This window comes from Xenopus laevis, chromosome 5L (genome assembly GCF_017654675.1).
Source record: "Xenopus laevis strain J_2021 chromosome 5L, Xenopus_laevis_v10.1, whole genome shotgun sequence".
NCBI classification, from domain to species: domain Eukaryota; kingdom Metazoa; phylum Chordata; class Amphibia; order Anura; family Pipidae; genus Xenopus; species Xenopus laevis.
In genome coordinates, this window is record NC_054379.1 from 144,970,752 (window position 1) to 144,988,467 (window position 17,716).

The following is a 17,716-nucleotide window of genomic DNA, read 5'->3' on the forward strand; positions in this document are numbered from 1 at the left end:
TATGAAGTCCTGGAGTGAGTCAATTTTGGGGAAGTACTACACACACACACACACACACACATACACATATATATATATATACACACATATACAGGGTCAGACTGGGGGGCCCGGGGCCCACCGGGACTACTGTCCAGGGCCCTCTCCGACCCCCCCCCCCCGCGGCGGCGCCTAAGGAAAACTTTTTGTGTTCTGATTGGGAGAGGGGTCTGGCCCGGCGGGGGCCCATTAAGGGTCGGGGCCCACCGGGTTTTTCCGACACTGTATGTATATAATTATATATATATATATATATATATATATATATATATATATATATATATATATATATATAATCTACAGTCTGGTCATTTCCCAATGGGACCAGACTGTAAATTATATCCTTATAAACGGCGCGTTCTGACGCCAGAACGCGCCGTTTATAAACTTAAAGGGACAGCACTCGCAGCTGCTGCCATCGCCTCTACCCGACCTTCCCACCACTATAGCTTTCGGCTCTGCATTTGCTTACCTCCCACAACGCGCTCCACCCCCTCCCTTCGGCTTCTCTTTCCTTCATAGCAGATCTCACTCCAGTAAAAAATCTGCAGCTGCCTCACTAGCGTTCTCTTCTCCATTTTCACTCCCCCTCGCATCAACTATCTGAAGTCTCGCTCCCCCTCCCTCACCCTTCCAAAGTCTCGCTCCACCTCCCGTCCACTCTCTGAAGACTCGCTCCGCCTCCTTCCCTTGCCTTCACCCGTCTGTGATGTAGTGAAAGAAAATGTCACACAGTGCGGGAGCTAGCCTTCAGAGTGGATGGGAGGCGGAGCGAGACTTAGATAATGTAAGGGAGGGTGAGAGAGACTCCAGGTAGTGTATACGAAGGGGAGGAGACTTTGGTAATGCAGAGGGGGGGTGCAAAAATGGAGAGGAGTCCTGTGAAGAAAAAAAGGAAAGAACTACATCCCAGCTGTGACATGACCATAGCAAGAAGAAATAAAGGTACCCAGCTAAATATACTAAAGTATGGCATAATTTAAAAAGCAAAGAACTCGTCAGAAAGTACAAACTGAACCCAGAAATTGTAGATTATAATGAATAATGTACCCCCCACTGAAAATTTATAAAGATATTAATAGTCACCTCGGAGTTATGTGACCTGTATAAAAGCACTCGGCCTGCGGCCTCGTGCTTTTATATGGTCACATAACTCCTCGGTAACATAATATCTTTATAAATTACAGTAGGGGGTACATTATCCACTATATATATATATATATATATATACACATATGACGTAGGATGTGATGCTGTCTTATCAATTAAAAACACTTTGTTTACAAGCAAAAGGAGTGTGCTGATCCTTCATCATTCTATACATATATATATATACATATATATATATATATATATATATATATATATATTTTTTTTTTTTTTTTTTTTGTAGGATACATTTATTAGGTTGTATTTATTGTTGTGTGTGATTATTAATTTGCCCAATTCTCTATTTTTCTTCAGTCCAAAACATACGTTTGCAGCAGCCAAGGGGAGGTTGTTTGTTTTACTGTGGACTTCATCTCAGGATTCACCTGTTTTGACAGCAAGTCAAAGGTAAGAAGGGAAATTAGAATGTGTTTTTCGCCTTGAGTTCTTTACATGAAAATAAATGCATAAATACAATTAGAATTATGTTATGTGATGTCCTGAAAACAGTAAAAGAATTTCAGGTACAACAGAATTCTCATAGCTATCTTGAGATATACAAGCAGGGCTGGATTTACATAGCAGACGCCCCTGGGCCCACTGCTGTTCGTTGCCCCTGTTTTCTCCTCTTTATTCGTGCAAAATGTCATCATCATCATCAGGAGCAATGGGGATTGGTGCACAGGAAAGTTAAAAAATTATTGTATCTCTTGTGCATTCCCAGTGTTTTTGAACCAATATGGGTGTGGTTGGGTCCCATGCCTTCCCCTAAAATCCTGCAGCCCTAGGCCTGGGCCTTGGTGGCCTTTCCACAAATCCGGCCATGTATACAAGACACAAGACAATACAGTCATGAATCATTGTCCATTTTATTTCAGAATCACATCTGTCTAGAGTCCACTGACATCCTTGGGATCCGTTATCTGGGAACCTGTTATCCAGAAAGTTCTGAATTACATTAAGGCCATCTCCCATAGACTCTATTTTATCCAAATAATTATCTTTTTTTAAAAAAAAAGATCTCCCTTTTCTCTGTAATAATAAAACAGTACCTTGCACTTGATCCAAACGAAGAGACAAATAATTCTTACTAGAGGCAAAACCAGCCAATTGGGTTTATTTAACATTTAAATGATTTTCTAGTAGACTTAAGGTATGAAGATCCAAATTACAGAGAGACCCATTATCCAGAAAACACCAGGTCCTGAGCATTCTGCATAACAGGTCTCACACCTGTACTACCTTAAATAATTATGGTAAATATAAATCAGCAGTGAGAAATATTAGGATTCTAAAGAATGGATCTGCATTGTAGGGAATTCTAACTGGTGCCATTTATTGTTCTACAATTATTGTTTACAACTTACATGTAGTTTTTGCCTTTTAAAATCGTAAAGCCAGGCAAGCTTCAGTAAACACTTCCCTCATATATATTGAGAGCATTTAATAATTTTGCATTGTGTATCGTCCTAAATTGCATGTAAAGAAACGGATGTTTCAGTAAAAACAGGGAATGGACAGAAACCTCAAAGAATGTGTTAGCTATTACTGGGAGTGAAAATAAACATATGTTTAGGGACCCCTAACTGATAATAAACTTACAGATATATAAAAACATTTATCTGCCATTCCGTCATGATTACAAGAACATTTCAATCTTGGCACTGCCTAAATCAAATCAAATGACCACTGGCCAACTTGACTGCCATTGACACTATGGGGCAGATTTACTAAGAGTCGAATTTTGAGGGTTAAAAAACCTTCAAATTCAACCCTCAAAGTAAAAAACTTTCAAATTCGAATATCGAATTCTAAGGATTTAGCGCAAATGCTTCAATCGTTTGATCGAATAAAAATCGTTCGATCGAACGATTCAAATTATTTTAATCGATCAATCGAACGATTTTTATTCGATCAAAGCTTAGAAAAGTGCTGGGGAAGGTCCCCATAGGCTAACATTGCAGCTTGGTAGGTTTAAAGTGGCGAAGTATGAAGTTGAATTATTTTTTAAAGAGACAGTACTTCGATTATCGAATGGTCGGATAGTCTAACGATTTTTACTTTGTATCGTTCGAATCATTCGATTCGATTGAATTAGATCGAATTTGACCCATTCGATGGTCGAAAGTACCTATGTACCTATGTGACCTGGCTATCTCTGTGGCTAAATAGGCTACTAAACCAGGGGGCCTTGATATTTTATTAACTGTTCTGAACATGATGTAGATCTTTAGCAGGAAGCATTGGCTGCATCATGCATCCATAAAGTATGTCCCAAATGCTAATATAGAGGGTCAGAACATATTCCTGTGGCTTCTTCTTCTAAAACAATCATGTTTCACTCTACATTAAAAAACCCATAGGTCCAAGAGACTATACGAGATATAAGTGCAGAGCATAGTGAGGAATGTCAACAGTCCTTGTTGAATTCCAGGATTTGTTTTAATATTTTTTTTATTCAAGAGAGATTTATTAGGCGTAGACTAGAAATCCCATAATTCTCTCTATGCATAGCTTAAATGTGCTAAATGTGTCCAATGGTTTGTAAGATGCATATATTTCTGTATTTAGATGTCTGTATCTGTGCTTTTAAATTATTTCCCACTAAGAAAAATTCTGTGGCGCTCGTGCGTTATCAGCCAAAAGCAAGGTTATAAATGAACTTACATACTGGTGAAAGTATTGCAGATTTCTCATCCCTAAACCTTCCAGTGGATGGAGGTGATTTATAGTTTTAGCACATAGAGAGGCACATTTATCAAGGGTCGAATTTCGAGGGTTAATAAACCCTTGAATTCGACCCTCGAAGTTAAATATTTAGAATTAGAATATCGAATTAGAAGGATATAGCGCAAATCCTTTGATCGATCGATCAAAGTAAAAATCATTTGATCGAACGATAAAATCCTACGAATCTAACGATTTGAACGATTTTAAGCGATCGATCGAAGGATTTTTCTTCAATCAAAAAAATTTAAGAAAAGTGCTGGGAAAGGTCCCCATAGGCTAACATTGTAGCTCGGTAGTATTTCTTAAAGAGACAGTACTTTGACTATCGAATGGTCGAATAGTCGAAAGATTTTTAGTTCGAATCATTCGAAACGAAGTCGAAGGTCGTAGTAGCCTATTCGATGGTCGAAGTACACAAAAAAATACTTCGAAATTCGAAGTTTTTTTCATTCGAATCCTTCACTCAAGCTTATTAAATGTGCCCCATGTGTCTAGCTTTTGGCAGCAATCGCTATTCTCTAGCAACCTGAATAAACTTACAGTTACATGGGAGATCTTTCCCAGGGCTAGTTGTCATCACTTTACAATACCTTATAAGCAGTATATACTGTATATTGCTAATCTGTCTCCTTTTGCTATAAAATGAGCCCAGTCTGTATACTTCTGTTGTTTTAAGTCTTGGGTGCTATCAAATTCAGACGAGGGCACCAAAGGCCCACCAGAGAACCAGATATCAAGGGCCCACCAACTGGAGCACTGATATATTTTTGTTTTGCTGAAAAACACACTGTTATCCCCATGTTTGAGAGATTCATTAAGTGAAAGTATTAAGAGTTCATTTATGACTGCAAGCACAGTGGGCAACTTGGTCTTTTCCCTGCAGTCAGTTACACATAAAGCCACTTTAAATAAAGGTACTTGGGTCAAAATGTCCACTTTGCACTTCTGTATAGTTGCACTTTGCACCTCTCAGTCTGTCGTGCCTCTTATTCCAAATCGGGGAATGCTGTGAACGTAGCTGCCACTTGGTCAGGTCCCTCAATGCTCTGCATCAATCGTCGCAGTACAGTTGTGCTAAAAGCAAAGAACGATCGTGTCATTAGGACGCCAAACACTGACAATTATGTCAGACAGGCTTTGTGATTTTTGTGGTGCAAGTGCATCCAATTTGTGATGAAGCACATGCTTAATTGCATTCATTTTGGCGTACAGTGCAATTGTGTCTGACTCAACTCCCCCTTGCACCCACAACTGAACTGGAATTCTAGCAAAAATGCTGCATTGTGCAAAAAAACTTGTGGACGTAAATAACCCCTTCAATAAAGCCAAGGCTCTCTCTTTCAAACAATTTGCCCACTAGATTGCAATAAATTTGGAATGTTGTTTTTTTACCTATTACTGGTTCCGCTTGTGTTTTATGGACAGCAATGAGAAAGAAAGGTAATAGCTCATTTAGAAATCGGTGATAAGGTCAGGAAAGAGTTAAAGCTCTGTGCTCCAGAAATAGCAAAGAGCCCATTCAGATCAGGGACTACCAGGAAATATCTCAGTTAGCCAGCAGGCCAATCTGACACTGGGTGCTGTGATTAGTGATAAACGAATCTGCCCTGTTTGCTGTGCCAAAAAATACGTGACACGGTGAAACATTTCACAGAATGCATTAAAGTCTATGGGTGACTTTTTTGTTGCAACAACTTTCTTGTTGTGGTAACTTCTGTATTGTATTAATTTATAGCTTAAATAAGAGATTGGATTGCTTTTTAGCAAGTGAGGGAATACAGGGTTATGGGAGATAGCTCATAGTACAAGTTAATCCAGGGACTGGTCCGATTGCCATTTTGGAGTCAGGAAGGAATTTTTCCCCCCTCTGAGGCAAATTGGAGAGGCTTCAGATGGGTTTTTTTGCCTTCCTCTGGATCAACTGGCAGTTAGACAAATAAATAAAAAAAAAAAGGTTGAACTTGATGGGTGTGTGTCTTTTTTCAACCTTACTTACTATGTTACTATGTAAATTGTATGAAAGTCAATGGGCATCAATGAGAGTTTTTTTCTCACTCCAAATGCATTGTCAATGGGCTTTGTTTTCTTATTTCAAATGCATTGAAGTGAATGGGCATTCTTTTCTTCAGTTTTTTTCTCAGCAACTTTTTATTTTGCTGCAAATTTTTGTCACAGCCTCATGAAAAAATCCACTGATGGCAAAATGTGCAGTTTAGCCCCAAATCCACGCGAATAACAATATTAACTGTATCTAATTATGATTATAATTTTGTCTAAAAACCTGCAAGTACTATGAGCACGTCTTCGATGTCAACTATGTATGTGCATACTAATTGCCTCTGGACCTTTATGTTTCTAATCCCTCTTTATTCTGAGATTCTGCTCCTAAGAATCTCCTTGTATGCCTAAAAATTTAAGCTTGATTTTTTTTTCTCAAAACAATAAATTATGCCTGAGGCACAACTAAAGCTTTAAGTGAATCGTCTAAAAATTCCTAAAGTAAGGATTCAGTGATTCCGCAGCCAGTCCATCAATAACAATATTTTTAGTCTATTGGCTTTCCTTAAGATCATTGCCAAGTTTGAAAAGTGCCCTGACCCATATCATTGACTCGGACAAGCTTCATTGACGTTCAGTGACTCGGAGAAAAGGTCTTACATAGAGATTTATTGAAAAGGAGCATTGTTTATTCACCATGTGCTTTCTGTGCATTGTGCCTTTCTATGTTCCATTCTGTCTAAGCCTGCCTTGTTCTGGATTTGGATTCATATAAGCTGCTTGTATGTTGTTCAAACTGCCTTGTTCCTGTTTCTGTCAACTTCCTCTTCTTGACCATCTTCTGTTTTAAAGTGAACCTGTCACCCTGACACAAAAATCTGTATAATAAAAGTCCTTTTCAAATTAAACATGAAATCCAATTTCTATTTTTAATTAAAGCATTCATAGCTGTTGTAAACTCATTTAAAAATCTCAGCTGTCAATCAAATATTGTCTGCCCCTCCTCTATGCTTTAGGCAGACAATTACTTTCACTTTCCATTCAGCACTTCCTAGATGTCACTGCTCTCCCCACATTCCCCCAGTTCTCTTCACTATTTAATTGTGTAGCCAGGGCATGGGGATGGACATCAGGTCCCCATTCTGGTGCACAAACAAGATTCTGAGATGATACAAGTCTTGTCTTAATAACAGTGGCCACAAAATGGCTCCTGCCTGCTTGTTATAATTATGAATTCCCAGAATGAAGGAAACAAAAGTTTATTTTGCTTGACTAATATGATAAAATAGGATTTTGAATAATTTTTTGGGTGACAGGTTCCCATTTAACTTTCTTGTCCATATATTATCTGAACCAATATCATTTGGACATTGCATACTAGGGTGACTATACCAACCCAAGGAACTGGTATTTGCCCATCTTTGGAAAATATAACCAATAAAGCAGAAAATCTCTGCAGAGATCAACTAAAGAGTTACTGTTAGGGACAAGCAACTCCAATATGTTGGAGTCTGAACCAAGGAGGAAGCTGGTGTACAGATTTGAAAGGAAAAGTCCAGTATGAAGCACACAAAGGGTTAAGCAGATAAAGGTCAAACTCCAGACAAGAAGGGCAGGTGGCGAATCAGTGTAGTCAGAATCAATCAGATGGGTCAGGAACCAAGGATTAGTAAGTAAAACAATTATAGCACACCCAGGAACTCACTGAAGTAAGACTTACTCTACTGTATATGCGGGATTTGAAACAAGGTCTTTGGCATCCTTTTATTTAGAATTTGGTGCTAAACTGTGGCAGGATGACGTCACATGTTTGTGCAATGACGTCTCTACGCCGTGACGCATGTGACCATTTCCGCCACCATCGAGTCTACAGCAACAAAGAGGAGAGGAACTCTATCAGGAACTCCTCACAGTTGGGTGAAATTAATTATGGCATTACATTGACAAAACATGATTTTTTTAAAATGTGAATTGCACAAGCACTAAGCCAATTCCCACATCGCTTGTATAACAGTGTTAATCACTTTAAAAGTAAATTCTTTTAACTCACTTTATTTCAAGTACATAAATGCTACAATATGTGACTAGTTCATTATGGATCTCATCTGTGTGTAACGTAACTTTAATTAGGTCTCTTAATACAGACCTAACAACAGTAGTTTTAATCAATAAGACATCCCCATGATAATGAAGAGTTGCAGGCAGCTTAATTAATCTAGGTGCTGAAATGCTGTAGTGAAGCCAATGCAGGTGTTCTATTCCTCTAAGGAAGAGCTGTTCAAAGATGAATACTATAATTTAAGAAGTGATCATCAGAAAAAGAGGAATACATGAAAATTCCCTTGTGTTATAGAGCTATATGTTCATTGGATATCCAGAAAACATGGACTGATATGAACAATCTTGGATCATAGAATTACATGTCAATATCTCAGGGAACAACGGTGCTAAAAAAAAACAACAGATCTCCCTCTAATCAAGCCTAACCTCTGGTACAAGTAGAAGAACATGTGTTGCCATTGACATCTCATATATGAACTTCTGAAACCCTTTTCTAGTTTCATTTTTTGACAATTTCATTTTCTAGATTCTAGTTGGTTATTTTGCATCTTTACTTCTTGCCTTCTTAAAAAGTGTGGTCTACTCTGGTCTGTTACCAACATTTCTTGTAGGCAACTCTCTGTTATTTTTGGATGTTCTAGAGTATTTCTAAATGCCATCTGGGACATGTGGAGCTTTTAATAATGCTCTGGTTGTTGCCCTTAATGGAGAAGGGCAACAAATGTTGCCAAATGTTAGGCACCCTCCCAGGGCAGACTCATGAGAAGTAGAAGAAATAGCCAACTTTTTAGTTAAAGTTCGGCTTTTCATTCTACTTCGCATGTGCAGCCACGAGAAGAAAGAAGAAGCCAGAAGAGGATCACTTTGTGGTGCTGGCTGGAAGAACCCTGGGCCGGTGCAGTTTTCTGCTGATAGGAGCACCAGCCGGGGTTTCAGGTAAGTCAATACAATCACTTGGGGGTGCCTAAAATTTGGCACTCCCAACTGGAAGAAGACGTTCCTTCTCCTTTAATACAAAACAGCTACTAGTGGATCACAATCCCCATGGAAGCTGTGCTATTAGCAACTTTTTGCAACCAAGCTGATCAATCCATGGTACAACACATTACATTTAGAAGTTAATACTAGGCACATTATATTTCATGATGTCCTAATTCATACAGTAGTTTTTAAATATAGTTTTAAACACTTCTTATATCACCTTTTCTTCTACATAAACTATTTAAATGGATGTTTTGAGAGTTAACATGTGTTTTTATAGGCAGACTTATATCATTGTAGCAGCTAATTTTACTTAGCACAATTCTGCTTTGTTAGTGGTAAAAGCATCTGACAATGATATTTTTTTTAAAAGAAAAAGAATCAGAATTCAGCATAAAGAGAATCCATATGGAAAGTGTCAAAGATAGGTGAGAATATGCATAGCAGGTTATTTTAAGGGCACTTACACAGGTGTTTCTCTGCTTGCTCCCTTTTTATGGCGCATCACAGCATGGCTCAAAGCTGTCCTTGATTTTGTATCTATAACTGTTTCTCGTGTCAGCTTTTACTGAATCTCACTGTATAGGTCAATGGATAAAAACACTTTTTGCTTTATTTTATTAATATGAAGGGGTTATTATTAAAAAAAATAAAATAAATATATATATATATATATATATATATATATATATATATATATATATATATATATATATATATATAAACATATACTTGCTGAAAAGTTTTTCACTTAGATCCAAGGTAACACAAAATGGAACAAAGCTGTTTGAGTGTAAAATTCAGTATTTGGTTACAAAGTTAATTTGGATTGAAAAAAACAACAATTTCGTTTTACAGTGTGGGAAAACAAGTGTTCTCTCTTTTCCACAGTTCGGTTTAATTAAAAGCTGGGTTTCAGGGTTCATGGAATGGGGGTGAATGGAGGAAAATGTGTGAGGCCTCCATTTCAGCTGACCAATACCCAGTAGGCTGCCTTGTTATTAGGTTGTAGCCGTGGATGGGTGTATTCTTCCTAAGAAAAAAGTAGAAGGGGTTTCATTGTAGTAAAAGAGACATAGTAACATACTAAGTTTTTGTTGAAAAAAGACACTTGTCCATTCATTTCAACCTTTTAAGTTTATATATAACCTGGCTAACTGCTAGTTGATTCAGAGGAAGGCAAAAAACCTAATTTGAAGCCTCTCCAATTTGCCTCAGAGGGGGAAAAAATCCTTTCTGACTCCAAAATTGCAATCGGACCAGTCCCTGGATCAACTTGGACTATGAGCTATCTCCCATAACCCTGTATTCCCTCACTTGCTAAACACCATCCAACCCCTTCTTAAAGCTATCTAATGTATCAGCCTGTACGACTGATTCAGAAAGAGAATTCCACATCTTCACAGCTCTCACTGTAAAAATTCCCTTCCAAATATTTAGGCGGAACCTCTTTTCTTCTACTAGGAATGGGTGTCCTCCTGTCAGCTGGAAGGACCTACTGGTAAAGGATGTCACATCCTGGATAGAATTAATTGGGCTGCATAATTTTGTGTCATCTGCAAACACATAACTTAGAATACCTTCTCCTAAGTCATTAATAAACAAGTTAAATAAAAGTGGGCCCAAAACAGAGCCCTAAGGGACCCCTGCTAAAAACCTTAATCCATGTAGAGGATGTCCCATTAACAACCACCCTCTGTACCTGATCTTGTAGCCAGTTTCCTATCCATGTGCAAATGACTTCATTGAGCCCAACAGCCCTTAGTTTAGAAAGCAGTCATTTGTGGGGCACAGTATCAAACAGTTTGGCAAAATCCAAATAGATCACATCTACTGCTCCCCCACTGTCCAGCATCTTACTTACCTCATCATAAAAAGCAATCAGATTTGTCTGACATGACCTATCCTTCATAAAGTCATGTTGATTGCTGCTCATACTGCCATTAACTAGGACAAAACTTTGAATGTGATCCCTTAACAAGCCTTCAAATACTTTGCCCCCCTTGGATGACAAAGAAACTGACCTATAATTGCCAGGCAGAGATCATAATCCCTTTTTAAATAAGGAATTACATCAGCTTTTCTCCACATCACATTACTTTTTAAGCTTTATGAACCATATCCTGAATCAGCAACTGACTAAATTGAGCTGAACCAACAGTGCAGTTATGAGGTGGGTCTGGGAACTCTGACTCCTCTGCACATCAGATTTATTAAGGTTCAAGTATTTTGAGTGTTCGAGTGTTTTCCATGAAAAATTTGAGTTTTTCTTAAATCATTTTTTATTTGAGATGTATTATACCCTGGCCCTGAAATTAGCTTGAATCTGAAAATACTCCCATCTAAAACATGTCGAGGTCATGTAGAAGTCAATGGCAGAGGTCCCTTGAACCATTTGAAGATGTTAATAGCCTTCATGATGTTCAAGTTTGTTTCGGTGGGTTTCACCCAAAAACTCAATCAATTGGAGAGATTCGAATTTTTTACTCAATTTGAGTTTTCAGGTTGTTAACCCCAAACTCGCTGATTTGAATTTCATCCATTCAAGTTTTTTCTTAAATTAGAAACCATTCGAATTATAAGTTTATTTGAGTTCTTTGAGGTCTAAAAAAACTCAAAATTTTGACCTTTGATAAATACACATACACATTCACTGTGGAGACAGAAACATTGAGGTATCAAACCAAAGAACACCAAGGCTGGTGAGAATTTGCCTGATTAACTCCTTCCCCTTAAATAGCAGGCAGAAGGTTTGCCACTAGTAGTTTGCTACTAGCAGTAAAAAACAACCCCTTGTTAACTATGAAAAATGTGCCCTTAGAAACTGCCAGAAAAATAAATGCATTAAGTGTATCCAGCAGCTCACCCCACACATAGAAAAAAGAAAAAGTTGTTTACCTCATACAGGTAACACTTAAGCACACAGGTCCCAGCACTCCCAACATGCACAGCAACAGCAACGCCTTTAGGGTTTTAACGCTGATCAACACTTAGGGGGCTATTTATTAAAATCCGAATCTCATACTTTATTTTAAAAAAAAAAAACACAACCCTATTTTAGCTTATTTATTAATAAAAAATTACTTTAATCAAATTGTCGGAAAACTCAATAAAACTGAGCAAAAACCTGAATTGTTCAAATTTTTTAGTCTTTTTCCCAAATTGATCTAATATTTCGGGCTTTTTTCCAGAATTGCTCAACTTTTCCCCCCGAAAAAGTTGGATTTTCGGGCTAAACCCAGCGCAGACCACGAAAACTTCAAATTGAGATAGGTACCTCTCCCATTGTATACAGGACCTCGACAGGTCTGAAATGATAGATTTGGGCTTTGTGCAGCATCGGGGTACAATAAATCTTAGTTTTTTTTTCCTTCAAAAATTCAAGTTTTCTAGTGAAAAAAACTGATTTTAACATTCGGATTTAATAAATAACCCTCCTAATTCACTTGCAACACTCTCTGTGCATACAGAATCTTATTGAGGGGTTAAAACTAGGGCAGACCAGGATCTGCAATGCTTTTGCATCATAAACATACTGACATATGTGCGTACAAGACTTTTTGTGGTTGGTTTGCTGTGGCTGGGGTACAAAGCCTTTATCCAACAGTAGAGAGTGAAACAAACTGTGTATTGTGTAGGGCCAGACAGGCTTACAATTTCACAGCTATGTGGGAAGCTATATAAGAAGAAGGCTGTAGAATGAGGCTGGTACGGCCCTCACCTGATGAAGTTTTGGAACCTGACTAAGGTATCTGACTTGTTTAAAAGTATGTAAAACAAATTCCTATTTTGGTGTTATTTGGTGTTATTTGGTGTTATTGGTTCTTCAAGGGCACCTGCCATTGAAAAAATTCCTCAGCAGGATATTTCACAGACCCACTCCCCTCATGGTACCATACCAAGAACCATATGTATTGCTTCAGGTGAAAATTCAGTTGCTCATGGCTAAAGAGTTGGCCTCTTGTCCTTTCCACGGAGCATGTAAAAAAACTTTGGCTTTTTTAACATGAAAAATGTATCGATGCATCTGTTATTCCGCAAGAGGATTAATAAAATTAAATAAGCAGTCACTGATTGTGATTTTTTGTTTAAAATGAGTACTGGGCTCCAAAAATAATGTGTATAGTATTGTGTACAAATAGAGCTGAGTGCTGTATCACAAATCTCACCATCAACTGTTGTTACCTGTCAAGGCATAAGCATAATTCACTAGTAGGGTAGTCATGTCCAGTTAACCACTTACATTTACACTAATCAGTCTGACAAGAGGATGTCACATGGGGTTCAAGGTACATTTGAAGAGCCATGACTTTATATAAACATTTGTTAAAAATATTGGGGTCACCCTACCACATATCATTATGATGCATGGCTGATGGAGGTTGTACTGATAGTAACACTGATTATTGATCCAATATTAGTTTAAATGGCAGCCATTGGATCCTACACCCATTTATAGGAAGAGGTAAGGGCATAGTGGATTAATAATAGTGTTGAAGAAGTTGACGTTAATTAAAGACCAGAGGGTTATGGTTTTAAAAGTAGGAGACCCCACCTGCACCTACTCTTAACTCTAGTTAATAATGTCCAAACTGGATAATCAAATTCTAGGGAGAATAAGAAGCCAAACGAGAGAAGCAAGAATAGGGTTTAATTAACAAAACGACTGAATGAAGCTTATCGAATAAGATGTTATTGTCAGCAGAATAATTGAAAAACCAGCAATCTTATAAGGAAATCACTTTGTGGAATTAGGGAAGGGATTTCATTAATCTCACCCAACCACTCATAGAGGTAAGAACATAAAGACTGTTACTTTCACTTAGTTGTTTACCTGCTCTAATTATAATTATATACTTGTTATTCAAAGCCTGTGCCACTCTGTCTTAGAAAAAGGGGAGACAGTCACACATTTGCCTTTAGCGCATTGTAATAAGCAATTACTATTGACATGTTATGTCATGTTTTCTCACCAAACAATTGATCTAAAACAGGTTTATGTTTAGCAAAGCTCTGATCAATTACACTTGTACTGAAGAGAGCTAAGATTTCACAAACTATCCACTGTAACATCATAAATGTCTGTACAAAGAACTATCTCAAAATGTATTCTAATTTGCTTTAAGAGCATCTTTGAAATAAATATTGTACAAGTATAGGACCTGCTATTCAAAGTGCTCGGGACCAGGGGTTTTCTGGATAACAGATCTTTCCATAGTTTGGATCTTCACCCTAAGTCTATTAGAAAATCATATAAACATTAAATAAACCCAATAGGCTGGTTTTGCTTCCAATAAGGATTAATTATATCTTAGTTGGGATCAAGTACAAGCTACTGTTTTATTATTACAGAGAAACAATTAATCATTTTTTACATTTTTGATTATTTGGATAAAATGGAGTCTATGGGAGATGGTCATTCCATAATTATAAGCTTTCTGGATAATGGGTTTCCGGATAACAAATCCCATACCTGTACTATATGCAGTCAAGGTACCTACAACACATTTTGTTAAGGGTCCTATTTACAAATCATCAAAATAGTAAAATTCAATTGTGATATTAGTTGTACTCCTCTTATTAAATACAACATTATTTTGACGTATTTGTATAGTCTCCAATGCATGTTATGAGTAAGTTTTACGTGGCTGAAAGATTATGAAGAATTCATTATGGTGTTATAACTTACAAGCCTTAATGAATTAAAAAGGCAATTTTTTGTAAAAAACAAGCTTGTTTTGATTTGTTTGATTTATTGCTGGAAATATACTAATTAACTGGTCCTACTGATTCTATGAAACGCTTCTCAATGCAGTTAAGCTTCTATTTTTCTTGTTGTGAAGAACAATCATTACAGCATCCGTATTAATGGCACCAAGATAAGAATCTGAATGTTTGGTGTGTTTGTGGCTGTAATGAGTTAATGAGCAACTTCCATTCAATAATTTATTCAATCAGAAAGAAACATTTTCATACTATTTAGCATTATTATAACAACCAAAAAAAAAGTAACTTCCTTCATGCAGTTTTATGCCAGTGCAGTAATTAACAGCAATGGTCCATTAATTGCCTTGTCTTAGATTTTATTTTTGTTAATAACTAATCAAATCAAATTTCAAATTCCTCTCGGTTACAATTTAATTGCATATGAACACATTTGTCAGCACACAGGAAACCTGAGTTATCAAACATTACAATTTTTTTTTTTTTTTTTAAACTTTGAAAACGTGCACTTTTTGTATTTCAATATTTTTTTGAGTCAATAATAATAGTTACACATATAACAATCTTTTGTTGTTAATATCAATCTAAACATTGCGTCATATATCTTGCGCCAATAAGTTTTATTTTCACAATGACGACTTTAGATATGTTGTGTGTAACAATGTTTAAAATAAAATATTGATCTCAAGCTTGTATTGGCATGAAATAATAAATACAATAACTGTAACAAAAACACTAGAGGCGGTGAACATGATAAATACAAGGTGGGCAGCTTAATCTTTACACAAGATTAGGAAAAATTATATAATGTTGTGAAATATGAGACCCAAGGCATCCAGGTAGCTGTAAAAGATGTATGTGTATGGTGTAAAAAAGATGTTAATTCCTCCATGTGGTATATGTAATTTACCGTGGCGTGCCATTCTGCTACAGATGGGGGGGTTCTGGTCCTTCCAATGCTTTGCTATTTGAGAGAGTGCTGCTATTAATAGTGAGAGCAGAAGAGTTTGTTTAACACAAACTCAGATGTGCACTTTGTTTATTAATAAGCTTGAATTTAGACACTTGAGCATATAAAAATGGGAAAAAATAATGAAATCATAGTCTACCCATCAATTTCAATGAGCATTCTAACATTCAGATTAAAGGGATTCTGTCATGGGAAAACATATTGTTTACAAAATGCAGAATCCTGCATCGAAAGCCATTTTTAAAAATAGCAAACAGATTTTTTTTTTTAATACTTAATACTGAAATTTGACGTGGGGCTGGACATGCTCTTACTTTCCCAAAAGTGCCCTCAACCATGTGACTTGAGCATTGCTAAATTTCAGTTACTCTTTACTGCTGTGCTGCAAGTTGGCATTATATCACCACTCTCCCTTTCCCCCCAACAGAACAATGGGAAGGTAACAAGATAACAGCTACATGAACTTGCCACCTTTTAGAAATCAAACTTTTGTATTTGACTTTTTGGGTTTCTTTGCACTTAATGAACATCTGAAATTTGCACTTCGGAAACTCAAATTTGATTTCAAGATAGATTCCCATCAGTCTAAATGTTATTACATGTGATTGTTCAACGATTCCAGCAAAGCAGATTACTCAAAGCCTTCAGAGAGTTTATGCCATAATCGTTGAATCCAATGAAATTATTTATAGACTATTTCATGTGGGACATTCCATAATTCAATCTCTCTCCAGCTTAATATGCTTTAAACAAAGGAGAACATTGGAATGTAAACATAGTTTAACCTGTAATTCCAGTAGGGTATCCGCTTATGGGTATAGTAAAGGAATACGTAACTATTATTTTTCCACCCAGGTTACATTAGACCCTCAGACTCTGCTGAGCCTTTGCATGTGTGGAGGAAGGGAGAGGTGTTGCATAACTATACCTCTCAGGGACATAAACAAGATTTTTGGATGCCAGTAGTTCTTAAATATAGAACAAATATTTATTTAGCACACAAATAAATTACTCGTGTAGTACTATAGATGATGTTGAGATGCAGTAATGTGATCAGAGCAAAAATCACACACTGACATGAGGACAGACCTGGGAGGATCCTGCTACACCTCTGTGACACCCTTTAGTGGGCCTGGATCACTTCCAATGGAACCTCCAGGGAAATATTTTCCACTATTATCCCTACACAAACAAGAAGTATTACCTGGAGGCAATATCTCCAATCTATACTTCAATAGTGGAGCTCAGAACTGCTCTTTGTACCCTGACTGCCTTACGCGCCTAAAGTGTACTATGACAGGAGCTCACATACACTGTAACACTATCTACCTACCTCATTCAAAAATGATCAAAGATCCAAAGATCACTAAGGGCTCATCTCCCTTTACTGGGACCTTGGTTTCAGGCACCTCAGCCAACTCACCAGTTGTGCTCATCACTACTATTGTAGTGAGATACAGAAGTGGAGCCTCTGGAATCCTTGCAAACTGGTTTTGCTGGATTAGAGGATGTTTTCAGAATTTGAAGTACAATATTCAAGTCTTTTTTAGTGATCAGGTGGTGGCACCAGGTGCATTGCAGGTGGAGCCAAGTTGCACCCTGATCTGGGTTGGATCTCACAACCCATGATATTTTCAATTCCCAAATTCAAAGCGAAAATACATACAGGTATGAATTCCCTTTCAGAAAATGTAGGTAATATTGAATATACTATATTGTGTTTACCTTGGGTAAGTACAGACTTCATAGACTACTTAAAGTCATACTTTAAAACTGAATACAATATTTATTAATGAGCTGTAGTTCTCTGTCTGTTGCAGAATGTCATCTGGAGGTTTAAGTTCTCCCAATTAAAAGGATCATCAGATGATGGAAAAACCAGAGTGAAGCTACTTTTTCAGAGCCCTGACACCAAACAAATTGAAATGAAGGTATGTGAAAAGCCACAATATCAGGTCACATAACTGTGATCACATTCTTATAATTCAATAAGCTTCCAACAAAAATAAATAAAGTTAAATTAAAATGAAATGGTGATATTTTGAGATGTGAATACACGGATGT

General features: G+C 37.1%; 1 protein-coding gene across 3 annotated transcripts in view; it reads left to right on the top strand.

Moving 5' to 3' along the window:
* sntg2.L (syntrophin, gamma 2 L homeolog) overlaps positions 1–17,716 on the top strand; it is a 290,368-nt gene that overhangs the window by 254,744 nt on the left and 17,908 nt on the right. For all 3 annotated transcript variants that reach the window (XM_041562254.1, XM_041562253.1, NM_001094304.1), the window contains 2 exon segments: positions 1,504–1,596; positions 17,473–17,583. In XM_041562254.1, coding sequence (XP_041418188.1) covers positions 1,504–1,596; positions 17,473–17,583 — 204 coding nt within the window.